Here is a 17849-nt window from a genome sequence, read left to right as displayed (position 1 = left end):
CGGGTGTCTACGGTGCCCGGCAGCGCTGCGTGGGGGTGCCCGGACGGCGCTGCCCGATGCTGCTGCTACGGTCTCCATAGGGGGTGCCGGGGCTCTGCCAACGTTTTGTGAAAGGCCAGAGCCCCGGCAGTCCCATGATTTCCTTTGCGGTGGACTCCGATAAAATAGTCGCCGGGGAAGTGGCGCATGCGCAGATGGAGATCTCGGCACCGAGATCTCGAGAGATTTGATTTCTGAAATCTCATCTCCCGAGATCTCCATCTCCTCATGTGCTGCCCGGTAGCCATTTTCCCGGAGTCCACCGCACAGGAAACCATGGGACTGCCGGGGTGGGCGCAGCAGCGCCGGCCGCGCACTCGCAGCACTGGAGATACCAGCAGAGCACCGGGCACTAGCACCGACTGACACCCCCCGCAGCGCCGCCGGGCATCGGATACACCTACAGAGCACTGGGAAGCAGCGCTAGACACCAATTCATCCCAGCCTGCAGCAACGGTATCGGTAAGGTACATTCGCCTTATAAGACGCACCCCCATTTTACCTTGGGGAAAAAGTGCGTCTTATTATCGGAAAAATGTGGTATTTACCACATTCCAGGGATCATGGACCAGTTTGCACATATTAACCCCTTAGTGACAGGGTCAAATTTTTGAAATCTGACCAGTGTCACTTTGTGATAACTCAAGAATGCTTTAACAAATCAGTGATTTTGAGATTTTTTTTTATCATTTTTCATGGTAAATTTAGGTCAACATATTTTGTTTATAAAAAAAAAAAATATAAAAAAATTGACAAAAATGTAAAAAAAAATGTGCAATTTTCAAAATTTGAATGATTATACCTTTAACCCCTTTCTGACCTCGGGCGGGATAGTACGTCCGAGGTCAGAAGCCCCTCTGATGCGGGCTCCGGCGGTGAGCCCGCATCAAAGCCGGGACATGTCAGCTGTTTTGAACAGCTGACATGTGCCCGTAATAGGCGCGGGCAGAATCGCGATCTGCCCGCACCTATTAACTAGTTAAATGCCACTGTCAAACGCAGACAGCGGCATTAACTGTAACTACTGCATCCGGCCGGAAATGACGGCATCGCCGACCCCCGTCACATGATCGGAGGTCGGCGATGCTTGTACATTGTAACCATAGAGGTCCTTGAGACCTCTTGGTTACTGATCGCCAGTAGCCGTGAGCGCCACCCTGTGGTCGGCGCTCACAGCACATCTGATTTTCTGCTACATAGCAGCGAACAGCAGATTGCTGCTATGTAGCAGAGCCGATCGTGCTGTGCCTGCTTCTAGCCTGCCATGGAGGCTATTGAAGCATGGCAAAAGTAAAAAAAAAAATAATAATAAAAAGTTACAAAAAATGTGAAAAAAATATAAATCACCCCCCTTTCGCCCCAATCAAAATAAATAAAAAAAATCAAATCTACACATATTTGGTATCGCCGCGTTCAGAATCGCCCGATCTATCAATTAAAAAAAAAGCATTAACCTGATGGCTAAACGGCGTAGTGAGAAAAAAATTAGAAACGCCAGAATTACGTTTTTTTTGGTCGCCGCGACATTGCATTAAAATGCAATAACGGGCGATCAAAAGAACGTATCTGCACCAAAATGCTATCATTAAAACAGTCATCTCGGCACGCAAAAAATAAGCCCTCAACAGACCCCAGATCATGAAAAATGGAGACGCTACGAGTATCGGAAAATGGCGCAATTTTTTTATTTTTTATTTTTTTTTAGCAAAGTTTGGCATTTTTTTTCACCACTTAGGTAAAAAATAACCTAGTCATGTTAGGTGTCTATGAACTGACCTGGAGAATCATAATGTCCGGCTCGTCAGGACTGGATTTTCCTTTTATTGTTGTTTTTCAAAAGAAAATATGGTGCATACAAAAGAAAAATTTACATGGTCGACATGACCCAGTCGACATGTTTCGACTGCCCTAGGCAGTCTTACTCATGACTGGGCGAGGCTGGTGTCTGAGCCCCTGGTGGATGTGCATAGAGCAACTGGGTGAGTTGGAATCAAGTTTCAATTATTGGAAAAAAAACCAAAGTAATACTATTTTAAAAACGGCACCCCTGACACACTGAAAACTGCTGTCGGGTAGTTTTATTAACCCTTCAGGTGATTTTCAGGAATTAATGCAAAGTGGCATTAGTTCCATAAAGATGCGGTACATCCTGGTATCCTGGTTTCCTGTATGCAAAGTGGCATGAGAGAAATGAAAGATTGTATTTTTGCCACCTATTATGTCGCTAACTTCTAAACCGATCACTATAGCCGGCAGACTCTAAAGATGCCATTTGGCCTTGAATTGGCAAACCTCTGGACCACTTAATCAGGATCTCATGGTGCTGATGGGGTTAAATAGGAAGCCCCCACACTCTGTTAACCAATTATATGATGTAGTCACTTTTGACAGCATTTAAGGGGATAAACAGATATGGACGGTGCAAACACTGATCGTGGCTAGTGCAGCAAGATGTCAGCTATAGTGTCCAGCCAACCACTGCTGGATTGTCACCTGTATAGGGATGCTATTCTCTTATATCTCAGGTCAGTTAAAACACGTATTGGCAATCATTAAGGGGTTAAAATACTTGAAGTCATGTTGCCCTACAGTGAAGAGGATCTGCCCTTGAAATGTGTTTAGGGTCGTTGTCTTGTTGAAACACCCCAGTAAACGAGCAAAATCTTGGTTCCAGTTCATCAAAATTGAAGTTATGGAGTGGCCAGCCCAATCCCCAGACCTTTATCTGATAGAACACTTGTGGGGTGACATTAACCCCTTCACGACATGCCCCGTACTAGTACGGCGCATGTCGTGTCTCCCCCTTTGATGTATATGTCCTGTTTTGAGGTGTAATTAAAAATTAAAATTGTTTGATATATTTACATAATTCATGGGTGTGCATACCGTTATTGGCCCAGTCTGTTTTCTTCCCTTTTTTCATGGTCATTTCACGGGCCAGGTTTTGCACCCTATTTCTATGATTAGTGCAGGGGTGCACCGCTTACATATATTACTATAGATTCCCCCTTTGATGTGGGCTCCGGCGCTGAGCCCACATCAAAGTCACGACATGTCAGCCGTTATGTACAGCTGAAATGTGCACGCAATAGCGGCAGGTGGAATCGCGATCCACCTGCCGCTATTAACTAGTTAAATGCCGCTGTCAAACGCTGACAGCAGCATTTAACTACCGCTTCCGGCAGCGCGGCCGCAAATGAGCGCATCGTAGACCCCATCACATGATCGGGGGTCAGCGATGCATCAGGATAGTAACCATAGAAGTCCTTGAGACCTCTATGGTTACTGATGCCGGCCGGCTGTGAGTGCCGCCCTGTGGTCGGCGCTCATAGCAAGCATGCAATTCAGCTACATAGGAGCGATCTGATGATCGCTGCTATGTAGCTGAGCCGATCCAGTTGTGCCAGCTTCTAGCCTCGCATGGAGGCTATTGAAGCATGGCAAAAGTTTAAAAAATGAAATGTTTTAAAAAATCTGAAAAAAATAAAAAAAAGTAAGTTTAAATCACCCCCCTTTCGCCCCATCCAAAATAAAAACCCCAAAAATCAAACCTACACATATTTGGTATCGCCGCATTCAGAATCCCCCGATCAGTCAATAAAATAAAAAGCAATAACCTGATCAGCGTAGTGAGAAAAAAATTTGAAACGCCAGAATTGTTTTTTTTGGTTGCCGCGACATTGCATTAAAATGCAATAACGGGCGATCAAAAGAACGCATCTGCACCAAAATGGTATCACTAAAAACGTCACCTTGGAATGCAAAAAATAAGCCCTCACACGACCCCAGATCACGAAAAATGGAGATGCTACGGGTATCGGAAAATAACGCAATTTTTTTTTTAGCAAAGTTTTGAATTTTTTTCACCACTTAGATAAAAAATAACCTAGATATGTTTGGTGTCTATGAACTTGTAATGACCTGGAGAATCATAATGTCAGGTCAGTTTTAGCATTTAGTGAACCTAGTAAAAAAGCCAAACAAAAAAAAAGTGTGGGATTGCACTTTTTTTGCAATTTCACCACACACTTGCAATTTTTTTTCCCGTTTTCTAGTACAAGACATGGTGAAACCAATGATGTCGTTCAAAAGTACAACTCGTTCCGCAAAAAATAAGCCCTCACATGGCCGTATTGACAAAAATAAAAAGTTATGGCTCTGGGAAGGAGGGGAGCGAAAAACGAAAATGCAAAACTGAAAAAGGGCTGCGGCATGAAGGAGTTAAAAATGTTGTTTCTGAGGCAAAGCCAACAATTGCCAAAAAGTTGTGGGATGTAGTCTAAGCATTCTCGGCTGGAATAACAGTTGTTAGGTGTCAGAAGTTGGTTGTCTCTCAGCCACATAGATGTGAAGCAGTTCTAAAAAACTGTGGGTATATAACTACATAAATATTAGGTTAGTTATTTTGTGCTGTTCCTTCTTTTTGCTAAATATTAGGTTAGTAATTGTCAGGAATGCTAAACTGTCATAAAAATAGTATATATTGTGAGTTTATAAAGACAAATGGAGACATTGCTACTTTTTAGAACAACCCAATGTTAGTTTTTTGTTTTCTGTAAAGTAGTTTAACCCCTTTCTGCCATCTGACGTACTATACCGTCCATGTGACCCGGCACAGTTTGACCATGGATGGAATAGTACGTCATAGCAGGATGGTGTGCGGCCAATCGCAGCCAGGTGTCAGCTGATTTTCACAGCTGACGCCCGCCACTAAGTGCCACAGCGTCACAGACCGCTCCTTGCACTTTAACCCCTGAAATGCTGCGATCAAACACGATTGCAGCATTCCAGGAGCAGGCAGAGGGTTTGGATTACGGTTACGGTTGGGGTTAGAATTGGGGTTGGGATTAGGGTTAGGTTTGTGGTTAGGGTTCGGGGTGTGTTGAGGTTGGAGGTAGAATTGGGGGGTTTCCATTGTTTAGGCACATCAGGGGCTCTCCAAACGCAACATGGCATCTGATCTTAATACCAGCCAATTTTGCATTGAAAAAGTAAAACGGTGCTTCTTCCCTTCCGAGCTCTGCCATGCGCCCGTCTACGCAAGACAAATTTGCCGTCCAATGTATTGGGTGCGGTGATTCCGTACGGTTCAGTGAACACATGCGGAATCACCTGCGTTCAAAAGTCGGCAGCGCATTGGACGGAGCAGACGTGCTGCATCCAAAGCGCTGCCGGTTTTTGACTGTGGAAACGTACCCTAAAGTAATTACTGGACATTCTCAGCCAGGCTATTGTCAATCTCCTTGGAAACAAACAGTACACCATGTAAAATAAAAGTTCTCACAGTAGGAGAATGACAGCAGATAAAAAAAATAATCAAGTCAGCTGCAAATTTTTATGCTAAGGCTAGTTTCACATTTGCATTTAAAAAGGCAGCGTTTAAAACGCTAACGCAGGTGGTGAAAAAAATGCATGTAAACGCGTGCAAACGCTGCGTTTTTGCATGTGGTAAAAAAAAAAAATGCGGCGTTTTGACGCGTTTACATGCGTTTTTTTCCTGCGTTTGTGAAACGCATAATGAGAAGTGTGTGATAGCTGCCAATCATCAAAATCAACTAGAAAACCCACTATAAACCGAAATAGCTAGGGTTAGGATCCCCAGGGTTAGGGGTAGGGTTAGGATCCCTAGGGTTAGGGGTTAGGATCCCTAGGGTTAGGGGTTAGGATCCCTAGGGTTAGGGGTTAGGATCCCTAGGGTTAGGGTTAGGATCCCTAGGGTTAGGGGTTAGGATCCCTAGGGTTAGGGGTAGGATCCCTAGGGTTAGGTTTAGGGTTAGGGTCCCTAGGGTTGGGGTTAGGGTTAGGATCCCTAGGGTTAGGGGTAGGGTTAGGGTTTGGATGCCTTTATCACCTTTATGGTGGGGGGTGGCTTATCAGTGTGTATTCTTGTTTTTTTCTATTGAAACGCATGCGTTTAAAAACGCAAGCAAACGCATGTGCTTAAAAACGCATGCGTTTACATAGACAGCAATACGTTTTTTTGCGGCAAAAAAAACGCATTTGAATATTTGCTACTACCACCAAGATCTGCGTTTTTTTGCGGCAAAAAACGCCTCTAGAAATTACTACATGTTACATTTCCGCAACAAAACGCAAGCATAGAAACGACGCATGCCTCGTCAAACGCGGCAAAACGCATGCAAAAAAAAAGCATGCATTTTTAATGTTAAGTATAGGAAAAAAATGCATGCTTTTTTTGCGCTAAAACGCAGCCGCAAAAAACGCAAATGTGAAACCAGCCTAAAGCAATTGAATAACCTGAAAAAAAACCTTAAAAAGGTAGGCTGCCAGCATGAATAATTGTTCAGTCATGCCAAGGATGTACAGAGCGTCTGTGCTTTATTTGAGCAGTACAGTGCACCTTGTCAGCTACTTATCGACCATCTAATTTACACCCTTGTCTTCCTTGATTGACATCTCTGGCCTAATTAAAGAAACACTCCCATCAAAAAGTATTTATCCTCCTATATGATGATTGCAATATATTATAGCGCTGTGTACTTACAGTTGCTAATTTTGCCCTTCTACTCAGTTTATTTTCTTTGCTCTATGTATAAAAAGGAAGTCTCTTGTCCTTTTATCATTCCCCTTTTCAGCTCCTGACCCAGCTGCTCCTTATCCCCCATGCCAAAGACTTTTGCAGTGACTTATGACTATTCATACAGGGAGAATTGACCTCCTGTTTCTACATAGAGCTTAGGACGATTCAGCTAGACAGGCTTTTAATCACGTGATGTCATAGACCTAATGGAAAAGAGAAGAATTAGCTGGATAGAAAGGCAAAATGAGCAATTGTAAGTACACAGTGCTATGTAATATGATGACTGCAATATATATTAACCCCTTTGCGACCGTCGATACGCCTTTTAACGGCGGTCGCTAAGGGTACTTAAACCACAGCGCCGTTAAAGCGCTGTGGAAAAAGTAAATAGCGCCCCCCAGAGTCGGATTTTCTCCGGGGTCTCGGCTGCTGGCTAGGGTTAGGGCTAGGGTTAGGGCTAGGGTTAGGGCTAGAGTTAGGGCTAGGGTTAGGGTTGGAGCTAAATTCAGGGTTAGGGTTCTTTCACACTTACGTCGGTACGAGGCCGTCGCAATGCGTCGGCCCGACATACCGGCGCACGTTGTGAAAATTGTGCACAACGTGGGCAGCGGATGTAGTTTTTCAGCGCATCCGCTGCCCAATCTATGTCCTGGGGAGGAGGGGGCGGAGTTACGGCCACGCATGCGCAGAATGACGGACGCGACGTACAAAAAAACGTTACATTGAACGTTTTTTGTGCCGACGGTCCGCCAAAACACAACTGATCCAGTGCACGACGGACGCGACGTGTGGCCATCCGTCACGATCCGTCGGCAATACAAGTCTATGGGCAAAAAAACGCATCCTGCTGGCACATTTGGAGGATCCGTTTTTTGTCCAAAACGACGGATTGCGACGGATGCCAGACGACGCAAGTGTGAAAGTAGCCTTAGGGTTAGGGTTGGGGCTAAAGTTAGGGTTAGATTTGGGGTTAGGGTTTGGATTAGAGTTGGTATTAGGGTTAGGGTTGGCATTAGGGTTACGCTTGGGATTATGGTTAGGTTTGGGATTAGGGTTAAGGTTAGGGTTGTGATTAGGGGTGTATTGGGATTAGGGTTAGGTTTGAGGTTAGGGTTGAGATTAGGATTAGGGGTGTGTTGGATTTAGGGTTTTGATTAGGGTTAGGGTTGACATATTTTTTATTTTCACGACTCTGCATTCTAAACTTCTGTGAAGCACTTGGGCATTCAAAGTTCTCACCACACATCTAGATAAGTTCCATGGGGGGTCTAATTTCCAAAATGGGGTCACTTGTGGGGGGTTTCCACTGTTTAGGCACATCAGGGGCTCTCCAAACGCGACATGGCGTCCAATCTAAATTCCAGACAATTCTACATTGAAAAAGTAAAACGGCACTCCTTCTCTTCCAAGCTCTGCGGTGCGCCCAAACAGTGGTTTACCCCCACATATTGGGTATCGACGTACTCAGGAGAAATTGCACTACAACTTTTGTGGTCTAATTTCTCCTGTTACCCTTGTGAAAATAAAAATTTTGGGGCAAAAAGATCATTTTTGTAGCAAAAATGCGATTTTTATTTATTTTTTTTTTTTTACTATTATTTTATTTTCTATTTTCACGGCTCAACGTTATAAACTTCTGTGAAGCACATGGGGGTTCAAAGTGCTCACCACACATCTAGATAAATTCCTTAAGGGGCTCTCCAAACGCGACATGGCGTCCAATCTCAATTCCAGACAATTCTGCAAACTGCGCTCCTTCACTTCCAAGTTCTGCGGTGCGCCCAAACAGTGGTTTACCCCCACATATGGGGTATCGGCGTATTCAGGAGAAATTGCATAACAAAATTTATGGTTACATTTCTGTTTTTACACTTGTGAAAATAAAAAAAATGGTTCTGAATTAAAATGTTTGCAAAAAAAAGTTAAATGTTCATTTTTTCCTTCCACATTGTTTCAGTTCCTGTGAAGCACGTAAAGGGTTAATAAACTTCTTGAATGTGGTTTTGAGCACCTTGAGGGGTGCAGTTTTTAGAATGGTGTCACTCTTCGTTATTTTCTATCATATAGACCCCTCAAAATGACTTCAAATGTGATGTGGTCCCTAAAAACAAAAAAAAAAAAGGTGTTGTAAAAATGAGAAATTGCTGGTCAACTTTTAACCCTTATAACTCCCTAACAAAAAACATTTTGTTTCCAAAATTGTGCTGATGTAAAGTAGACATGTGGGAAATGTTATTTATTAACTATTTTTCGTGACATATCTCTCTGATTTAAGGGCATAAAAATACAAAGTTTGAAAATTGCAAAATTTTAAAAATTTTCGCCATATTTCCGTTTTTTCATAAATAATCGCAAGTAATATCGAATTAATGTTACCACTAACATGAAGTACAATATGTCACGAAAAAACAATCGCAGAATCAGCGGGATCCGTTGAAGCGTTCCAGAGTTAAAACCTCATAAAGTGACAGTGGTCAGAATTGCAAAAATTGGCTCGGTCATTAAGTACCAAATTGGCTCTGTCACTAAGGGGTTAAAAGGTTAAACACTTTGATGGGAGGAGTGCTTCTTTAATTTCACATTAAAAGTATTAATAGAGCTTTCATAAAATTGTGCTAATCCTTGTGTAATGAATATCACTACTTAATCATTTCAGGTTTTCCAGCTGCCAGAAGATGTCATAGCTGTGTCCAAATAAAACACGGTAAAGCACATTATTGTAACTTTAACCATTTCACTTTTGTATGACAGAGATAACAAGCTAAAAATGTGTGTGTAAGCAGTCTGCCATAACTACCCGATGAGCTTTCCTGGATGACGAGTAGCGTCCTTTTACGAATGTATAAAGATAAAATGAATTTTAAAAAAATCAGGCTGTAGGTAAATTGACTTGTGTGTTTAATGGTTTGGGGGGTTCATTCTTCATGGCCACCTGTATCTGTATTAATTGCATACTTTGTGGACAAAACGGGAATCCGTCAACAGGTTTTCGCTACCTAATCGGAGACCATTATGATATAGAGTGAGAGCCTGAATCCAGGGATGTGACTTACTACGCTGTGTGTTGTTTCCATACAATCAGTGCTTTATCAGCTGGAGATGAGCATGACTGCAGTACGACCTGGTCAGACTGTGATAGTCTGTGTAATCCTCATTATTTATGCAACTCAAGAACATTGTTTTTAGGAACTTTTGTGTTTTTGTTTTTATACCTTTTACCTGACATAGGACCTACTATTATGTCAGGTGGGGGTGCATGAAGTCGGCTCAGGACCTGAGCCTGCTCCATGCAATGAAAGTGCTGGCTGTTTAATTGTTTAATAGCAGTGATCGTTCCCCCACAACACGATTGTGTGGTGCTGATGGGTTGCCATGGCAGCCAGAGACCTACGGTATACCCCATCATCAATATCTTTGCAATCTATGGATTGGTTTTGTAGGAGACCACGATTTTTCTTATACACTGAGGTGGTGGTATAGCCAACACAGCTGCTCTTCATGAATTTGTTTAGAGGGGGTTGCCCAGGACCCTGTCGAGCCCTAGCTCTGACTGCTGTTGGAGCTAGGTGAAAATGGCATGAGAACACCAAAAGTCACAATTTTAGCACAACCTCATGTTACACCAAAATTTTGCAGCTTTTTAAAGCATTTTACCCCTGTGCCCCCACCTCCCCCCCCCCCCTTACAAAAAGCCATATAAACCTGTTTGAAAATCAACACTGTAATCAAAGGTATTTACCGTAAATGGACACTAGTAACTGCATGACAAGTATTGCCAAGTGAGAGCAGATTGAATTAAATTTAATGCAGAAATGTATCAGGAAAAAAAAAATAGTACCACAAAAACGGCGTGTGAGGCCACCAGTAAAGAATGAATGCACTTAAATTTCTTCCTAATTGTCACTAGCTGAAGAGCCCGGCGTTGCCTGGGCATAGCAAATATCTGTGGTTAGTTATAGCACGTCACTTCTCTTATTTTACCATCACGCCTCTCATTTTCCCAATCACATCTCTCATTTTCTCCCTCACACCTCTCATTTTCTCCCTCACTCCTCATTCCCCCCTAACACTTGTCATTTCGACCTCACATCTGTCATTTTCCGATCACTGCACTATTTTCCCTCACTCCTCTCATTTTGCACTCACACCTTTTCATTTTCACCTCAGTATATACATGTTTGTCATCTCCCTTATATATAGTATACACCTGTATGTCATCTCCTGTATATAGTATATACCTGTATGTCATCTCCCCTGTATATAGTATATACCTGTATGTCATCTCCTCCTATCTACCGTATATACTCGAGTATAAGCCGAGATTTTCAGCCCAAATTTTTGGGCTGAAAGTGCCCCCCTCGGCTTATACTCGAGTCACGGTAGCGGTGGGGTCGGCAGGTGAGGGGCTGAGGGCGCTGAGGTATACTTACCTAGTCCCAGCGATCCTCGCGCTGTCCCTGCCGTCCCACGGGCTTCGGCGCTGCAGTTTCTTCCTCTCTTCAGCGGTCACGTGGGACCGCTCATTACAGAAATGAATAAGCGGCTCCACCTCCCATAGGGGCGGAGCCGCTTATTCATTTCTCTAATCAGCGGTGCCGGTGACCGCTGATAGAGAAAGAAGCTGCGGCACCGAAGACAGGAGGGGACAGCGCGAGGATCGCCAGGACTAGGTGAGTATAGCATATTCACCTGTCCTCGTTCCAGCCGCCGGGCGCCGATCCATCTTCCCGGCCGGCGCCTCCATCTTCCCGGCGTCTCTGCTCTCTGACTGATCAGGCAGAGGGCGCGATGACGCATATAGTGTGCGCGGCGCCCTCTGCCTGATCAGTCAGAGCAGAGACGCCGGGAAGATGGAGGCGCCGGAACGAGACGCCGGGAGCTGCAATCAAGGGAGGTGAGTATGTGGTTTTTTTTCTTTATTGCGGCAGCGGCGGCACAAATTTATGTGGAACATCTATGGGGCACAGTGAACGGTGCAGAGCACCGTATATGGAACAGCACAGCTATGGGGCACAGTGAACGGTGCAGAGCACCGTATATGGCACAGCACAGCTATGGGGCACAGTGAACGGTGCAGAGCACCGTATATGGCACAGCACAGCTATGGGGCACAGTGAACGGTGCAGAGCACCGTATATGGCACAGCACAGCTATGGGGCACAGTGAACGGTGCAGAGCACCGTATATGGCACAGCACAGCTATGGGGCACAGTGAACGGTGCAGAGCACCGTATATGGCACAGCACAGCTATGGGGCACAGTGAACGGTGCAGAGCACCGTATATGGCACAGCACAGCTATGGGGCACAGTGAACGGTGCAGAGCACCGTATATGGCACAGCACAGCTATGGGGCACAGTGAACGGTGCAGAGCACCGTATATGGCACAGCACAGCTATGGGGCACAGTGAACGGTGCAGAGCACCGTATATGGCACAGCACAGCTATGGGGCACAGTGAACGGTGCAGAGCACCGTATATGGCACAGCACAGCTATGGGGCACAGTGAACGGTGCAGAGCACCGTATATGGCACAGCTATGGGGCACAGTGAACGGTGCAGAGCACCGTATATGGCACATCTATGGGGCACAGTGAACGGTGCAGAGCACCGTATATGGCACAGCTAGGGGGCACAATGAACGGTGCAGAGCACTATATGGTTCACACCTATGGGGAAATATGAACGGTGCAGAGCACTATATGGCACAGCAATGGGGAAATAATGATCTATTTTTATTTTTGAAATTCACCGGTAAATGCTGCATTTCCACCCTAGGCTTATACTCGAGTCAATAAGTTTTCCCAGTTTTTTGTGGCAAAATTAGGGGGGTCGGCTTATACTCGGGTCGGCTTATACTCGAGTATATACGGTATATATATAATTGTCTAAGGGTTTTTCCGTCTGTCTGTCTGTCTGTCCTGGAGATCCCGGCTCTCTGGTCGAGGCCGCCAGGCCTCGACCAATCAGAGACCGGCACAGCATCGACGTAGAAATCCCGCGTCTCTGATTGGTCGAGGCCTGGCGGCCTCGACCAATCAGCAACGGGCACAGCGACGATGATGTCATAAAGGACGCAGACATCTCACGTTTCTGATTCAGCAACGGGCACAGTATCGACGTAGATGTCATAATGGTTGCCATGGCGACGATGATGTCATAAAGGTTGCCTTGACCAATCAGCAGAGACCGGCACAGCATCGACGTAGAAATCCCGCGTCTCTGATTGGTCGAGGCCTGGCGGCCTCGACCAATCAGCAACGGGCACAGCGACGATGATGTCATAAAGGACGCAGACATCTCACGTTTCTGATTCAGCAACGGGCACAGTATCGACGTAGATGTCATAATGGTTGCCATGGCGACGATGATGTCATAAAGGTTGCCTTGACCAATCAGCAGAGACCGGCACAGCATCGACGTAGAAATCCCGCGTCTCTGATTGGTCGAGGCCTGGCGGCCTCGACCAATCAGCAACGGGCACAGCGACGATGATGTCATAAAGGACGCAGACATCTCACGTTTCTGATTCAGCAACGGGCACAGTATCGACGTAGATGTCATAATGGTTGCCATGGCGACGATGATGTCATAAAGGTTGCCTTGACCAATCAGCAGAGACCGGCACAGCATCGACGTAGAAATCCCGCGTCTCTGATTGGTCGAGGCCTGGCGGCCTCGACCAATCAGCAACGGGCACAGCGACGATGATGTCATAATGGTTGCCATGGCGACGATGTCATAAAGGTTGCCTCGACCAATCAGCGACGGGCAGAGTCTGCCACGAATTCTGGAATCATCATTGTCCATATACTACGGGGACATGCATATTCTAGAATACCCGATGCGTTAGAATCGGGCCACAATCTAGTATATAGTATATACCTGTATGTTATCTCCTCCTATATATAGTATATACCTGTATGTCATCTCCTATCTATAGTATATACCTGTATGTCATCTCCTCCTGTATATAGTATATACCTGTGTGTCATCTCCCCTGTATATAGTATATATCTGTGTCATCTCCTCCTGTATATAGTATATACCTGTAGGTAATCTGCTCCTGTATATAGTATATACCTGTGTCATCTCCTCCTGTATATAGTATATACCTGTATGTCATCTCCTCCTGTATATAGTATGTACCTGTATGTAATCTCCTCCTCTATATAGTATATACCTGTGTCATCTCCCCTGTATATAGTATATACCTGTGTGATCTCCTGTATTAGACCTCGTTCACACTTTATTTGCTCAGTATTTTTACCTCAGTATTTGTAAGATAAATTGGCAGCCTGATAAATCCCCAGCCAACAGGAAGCCCTCCCCCTGGCAGTATATATTAGCTCACACATACACATAATAGACAGGTCATGTGACTGACAGTTGCCGTATTTCCTATATGGTACATTTGTTGCTCTTGTAGTTTGTCTGCTTATTAATCAGATTTTTATTTTTGAAGGATAATACCAGACTTGTGTGTGTTTTAGTTGTGTGTGTTGAGTTGCGTGTGGCGACATGCATGTAGCGACTTTTGTGAGATGAGTTTTGTGTGGCAACATGCGTGTAGCAACTTTTTGTGTGTCGAGTTGCATGTGACAGGTTAGTGTAGCAAGTTGTGTGCAGCAAGTTTTGCGCATGGCGAGTTTTGCGCATGGCGAGTTTTATGTGTGGTGCCTTTTGAGTATGTGCAAGTTTTGTGTGAGGCAACTTTTGCATGTGTTGCAAATTTTGTGCATGTGGCAATTTTTCCGCGTGTGGCGAGTTTTCCATGAGGTGAGTTTTGCACTTGTGGTGAGTTTTGCGTGAGCCTAGTTTTTGCATGTGGTGAGTTTTGCGCGTGGCGAGTTTTGAGCGGCGACTTTTGTGTTTCGACTTTTATGTGGCGAGGTTGGTGTATGTGTTCAAGCACGTGGTAGTGTGTGGCGCATTTTGTGTGTGTGTTCATATCCCCGTGTGTGGTGAGTATCTCATGTCGGGGCCCCACGTTAGCAACTGTACGGTATATACTCTTTTGCGCCATCGCTCTCATTCTATAAGTCCTTCTTGTTCACATCTGGCAGCTGTCAATTTGCCTCCAACACTTTACCTTTCACTTTTCCCCATTATGTAGATAGGGGAAAAATAGTTTGGTGAATTGGAAAGCGCGGAGTTAAAATTTCACCTCACAACATAGCCTATGATGCTCTCGGGGTCCAGACGTGTGACTGTGCAAAATTTAGTTGCAGTAGCTGCGACGCCTCCAACACTTTTCCTTTCACTTTTTTCCCCATTATGTAGATAGGGGCAAAATTGGTTGGTGAATTGGGACGCGCGGGGTTAAAATTTCGCCTCACAATATAGCCTATGACGCTCTCGGGGTCCAGACGTGTGACTGTGCAAAATTTTGTGGCTGTAGCTGCGACGGTGCAGATGCCAATCCCGGGGAGACACACACACACACACACACACACACACACACACACACACACACACACACACACACACACACACACACACACACACACACACACACACACACACACACACACTCACTCACTCAGCTTTATTATATATATATATATATATATATATATATATATACACACACACACACACACACACACACACACACACACACACACACACACACACACACACACACACACACACACACTAGCTGAAGAGCCCGGCGTTGCCTTACACCTCTCATTTTCTCCCTTACACCTCTTATTTTCCCCCTCACTCCTCTCATTTCGACCTAACATCTGTCATTTTCCAATCACTCCACTATTTTCCCTCACTCCTCTCATTTTGCACTCACACCCCTCATTTTCACCTCAGTATATACATGTTTGTCATCTCCCTTATATATAGTATACACCTGTATGTCTTCTCTTGTATATAGTATATACCTGTATGTCATCTCCCCTGTAAATAGTATATACCCGCTGTATGTCATCTCCTCCTCTATATACCCATGTCATCTCCTCCTGTATATATTATATACCTGCATGTCATCTCCCCTGTATATAGTATATACCTGCTGTCATCTCCTCTATATACCCATGTCATCTCCTCCTGTATATAGTATGTACCTGTATGTCATCTCCTCCTGTATATAGTATATACGTGTCATCTCCTGTATATAGTATGTACCTGTAAGTCATCTCCTCCTGTATATAGTATATACCTGTGTCATCTCCTCCAGTATATAGTGTATGTACCGGTTTATCATCTCCTGTGTATAGTATATACCTGTGTCATCTCCACTGTATATAGTATATACCTGTCATCGCCCCTGTATATAGTATATACCAGGTTATCATCTCCTCCTGTATATAGTATATACCTGTATGTCATCTCCTGTATATAGTATATACCTGTCATCTCCTCCTGTATATAGTATATACCTGTGTCATCTCCTCCTGTATATAGTATATACCTGTCATCTCTCCTGTATATAGTATATACCTGTCATCTCTCCTGTATATAGTATATACCTGTCATCTCTCCTGTATATAGTATATACCTGTCATCGCTCCTGTATATAGTATATACTTGTCATCGCTCCTGTATATAGTATATACTTGTCATCGCTCCTGTATATAGTATATACCTGTGTCATCGCTCTTGTATATAGTATATACCTGTGTCATCTCCTCCTGTATATAGTATATACCTGTGTCATCTCCTCCTGTATATAGTATATACCTGTGTCATCTCTCCTGTATATAGTATATACCTGTGTCATCTCCTCCTGTATATAGTATATATCTGTGTGTCATCTCCTCCTGAATTAGACCGCGTTCACACGTTATTTGGTCAGTATGTTAACCTCAGTATTTGTAAGCTAAATTGGCAGCCTGATAAATCCCCAGCCAACAGGAAGCCCTCCCCCCTGGCAGTATATATTAGCTCACACATACACATAATAGACAGGTCATGTGACTGACAGCTGGCGTATTTCCTATATGGTACATTTGTTGCTCTTGTAGTTTGTCTGCTTATTAATCAGATTTTTATTTTTGAAGGATAATACCAGACTTGTGTGTGTATTAGCGCAAGTTTCATGTGTCAAGTTGTGTGTGTTGAGTGTGCAAGTTTTGCACGTGTGGCGAGTTTTGTGTGAGCCTAGTTTTGCATGTGGTGAGTTATGCGCGTGGCGAGTTTTGAGCGGCGACTTTTGTGTTTCGACTTTTATGTGGCGAGGTTGGTGTATGTGTTCAAGCACGTGGTAGTTTGTGGCGCCTTTTGTGTGTGTGTTAATATTCCCGTGTGTGGTGAGTATCCCATGTCGGGGCCCCACCTTAGCATCTGTATGGTATATACTCTTTGGCACCATCGCTCTCACTCTTTAAGTCCCCCTTCTTCACATCTGGCAGCTGTCAATTTGCCTCCAACACTTTTGCTTTCACTTTTTCCCCATTATGTAGATAGGGGCAAAATTGTTTGGTGAATTGGAAAGCGCAGAGTTAAAATTTCACCTCACAACATAGCCTATGACGCTCTCAGGGTCCAGACGTGCGACTGTGCAAAATTTTGTGGCTGTAGCTGCGACGGTGCAGATGCCAATCCCGGACATACACATTCAGCTTTATATATTAGATATTTATATTTTGTTCCGATGATGATGAGAATTTCTATGTGTGCTGGGGTCTAAGGGGTAACGTTTCTCCTTACGTAGAGTGACATACCAGCTGGCTTGTCAAGGTAAGAAGGCTTATTCGCCGTGCAATGCTCCTCTGGGAATTTAAATATGCAAATTGCCTCTTCTGAGAAAAAGAGGACTTGAACTCTATAGTGCCACCTATTGGAAGTAGCGATCCTACAAGTCACAATCAACTCTTTAACGAGTCGTGCAATATGACTTGGGATTAAAGCCAAATCAGTATCTCAATTCGCAGACACGGTGTTTCGGGCTGTTGGCCCTTGTCAGTGCGAAGCATGAGAACTGATCTGGCTAGGTGAGATAAGTCCTATTTTTCTCAGAAGAGGCAATTTGCATATTTAAATTCCCAGAGGAGCATTGCACAGCGAATAAGCCTCCTTACCTTGACAAGCCAGCTGGTATGTCACTCTCCATAAGGAGAAGCGATACCCCTTAGACCCCAGTCCAGAGCCTCTCACCTAGCCAGATCAGTTCTCGTGCTTCGCACTGACGAGGGCCAACAGCCCGAAACACCGTGTCTGCGAATGGAGATACTAATTTGGCTTTAATCCTAAGTCATATTGCACGACTCGTTAAAGAGTTGATTGTGACTTGTAGGATCGCTACTTCCAACAG

General features: G+C 44.4%; 1 protein-coding gene across 4 annotated transcripts in view; it reads left to right on the top strand.

Annotated features, from left to right (window-relative positions):
- Positions 1-17849, top strand: part of KLHDC10 (kelch domain containing 10) — a 178321-nt gene that overhangs the window by 136239 nt on the left and 24233 nt on the right. For all 4 annotated transcript variants that reach the window (XM_069765393.1, XM_069765392.1, XM_069765390.1 and 1 more), the window contains one exon: positions 9237-9284. In XM_069765393.1, coding sequence (XP_069621494.1) covers positions 9237-9284 — 48 coding nt within the window. The remainder of the gene's footprint in view (positions 1-9236; positions 9285-17849) is intronic.

This window comes from Ranitomeya imitator, chromosome 4, assembly GCF_032444005.1.
Source record: "Ranitomeya imitator isolate aRanImi1 chromosome 4, aRanImi1.pri, whole genome shotgun sequence".
NCBI lineage: Eukaryota > Metazoa > Chordata > Amphibia > Anura > Dendrobatidae > Ranitomeya > Ranitomeya imitator.
The sequence above is the reverse complement of the archived record's forward strand: the minus strand, read 5'-3'. Positions and strand labels throughout refer to the sequence as shown.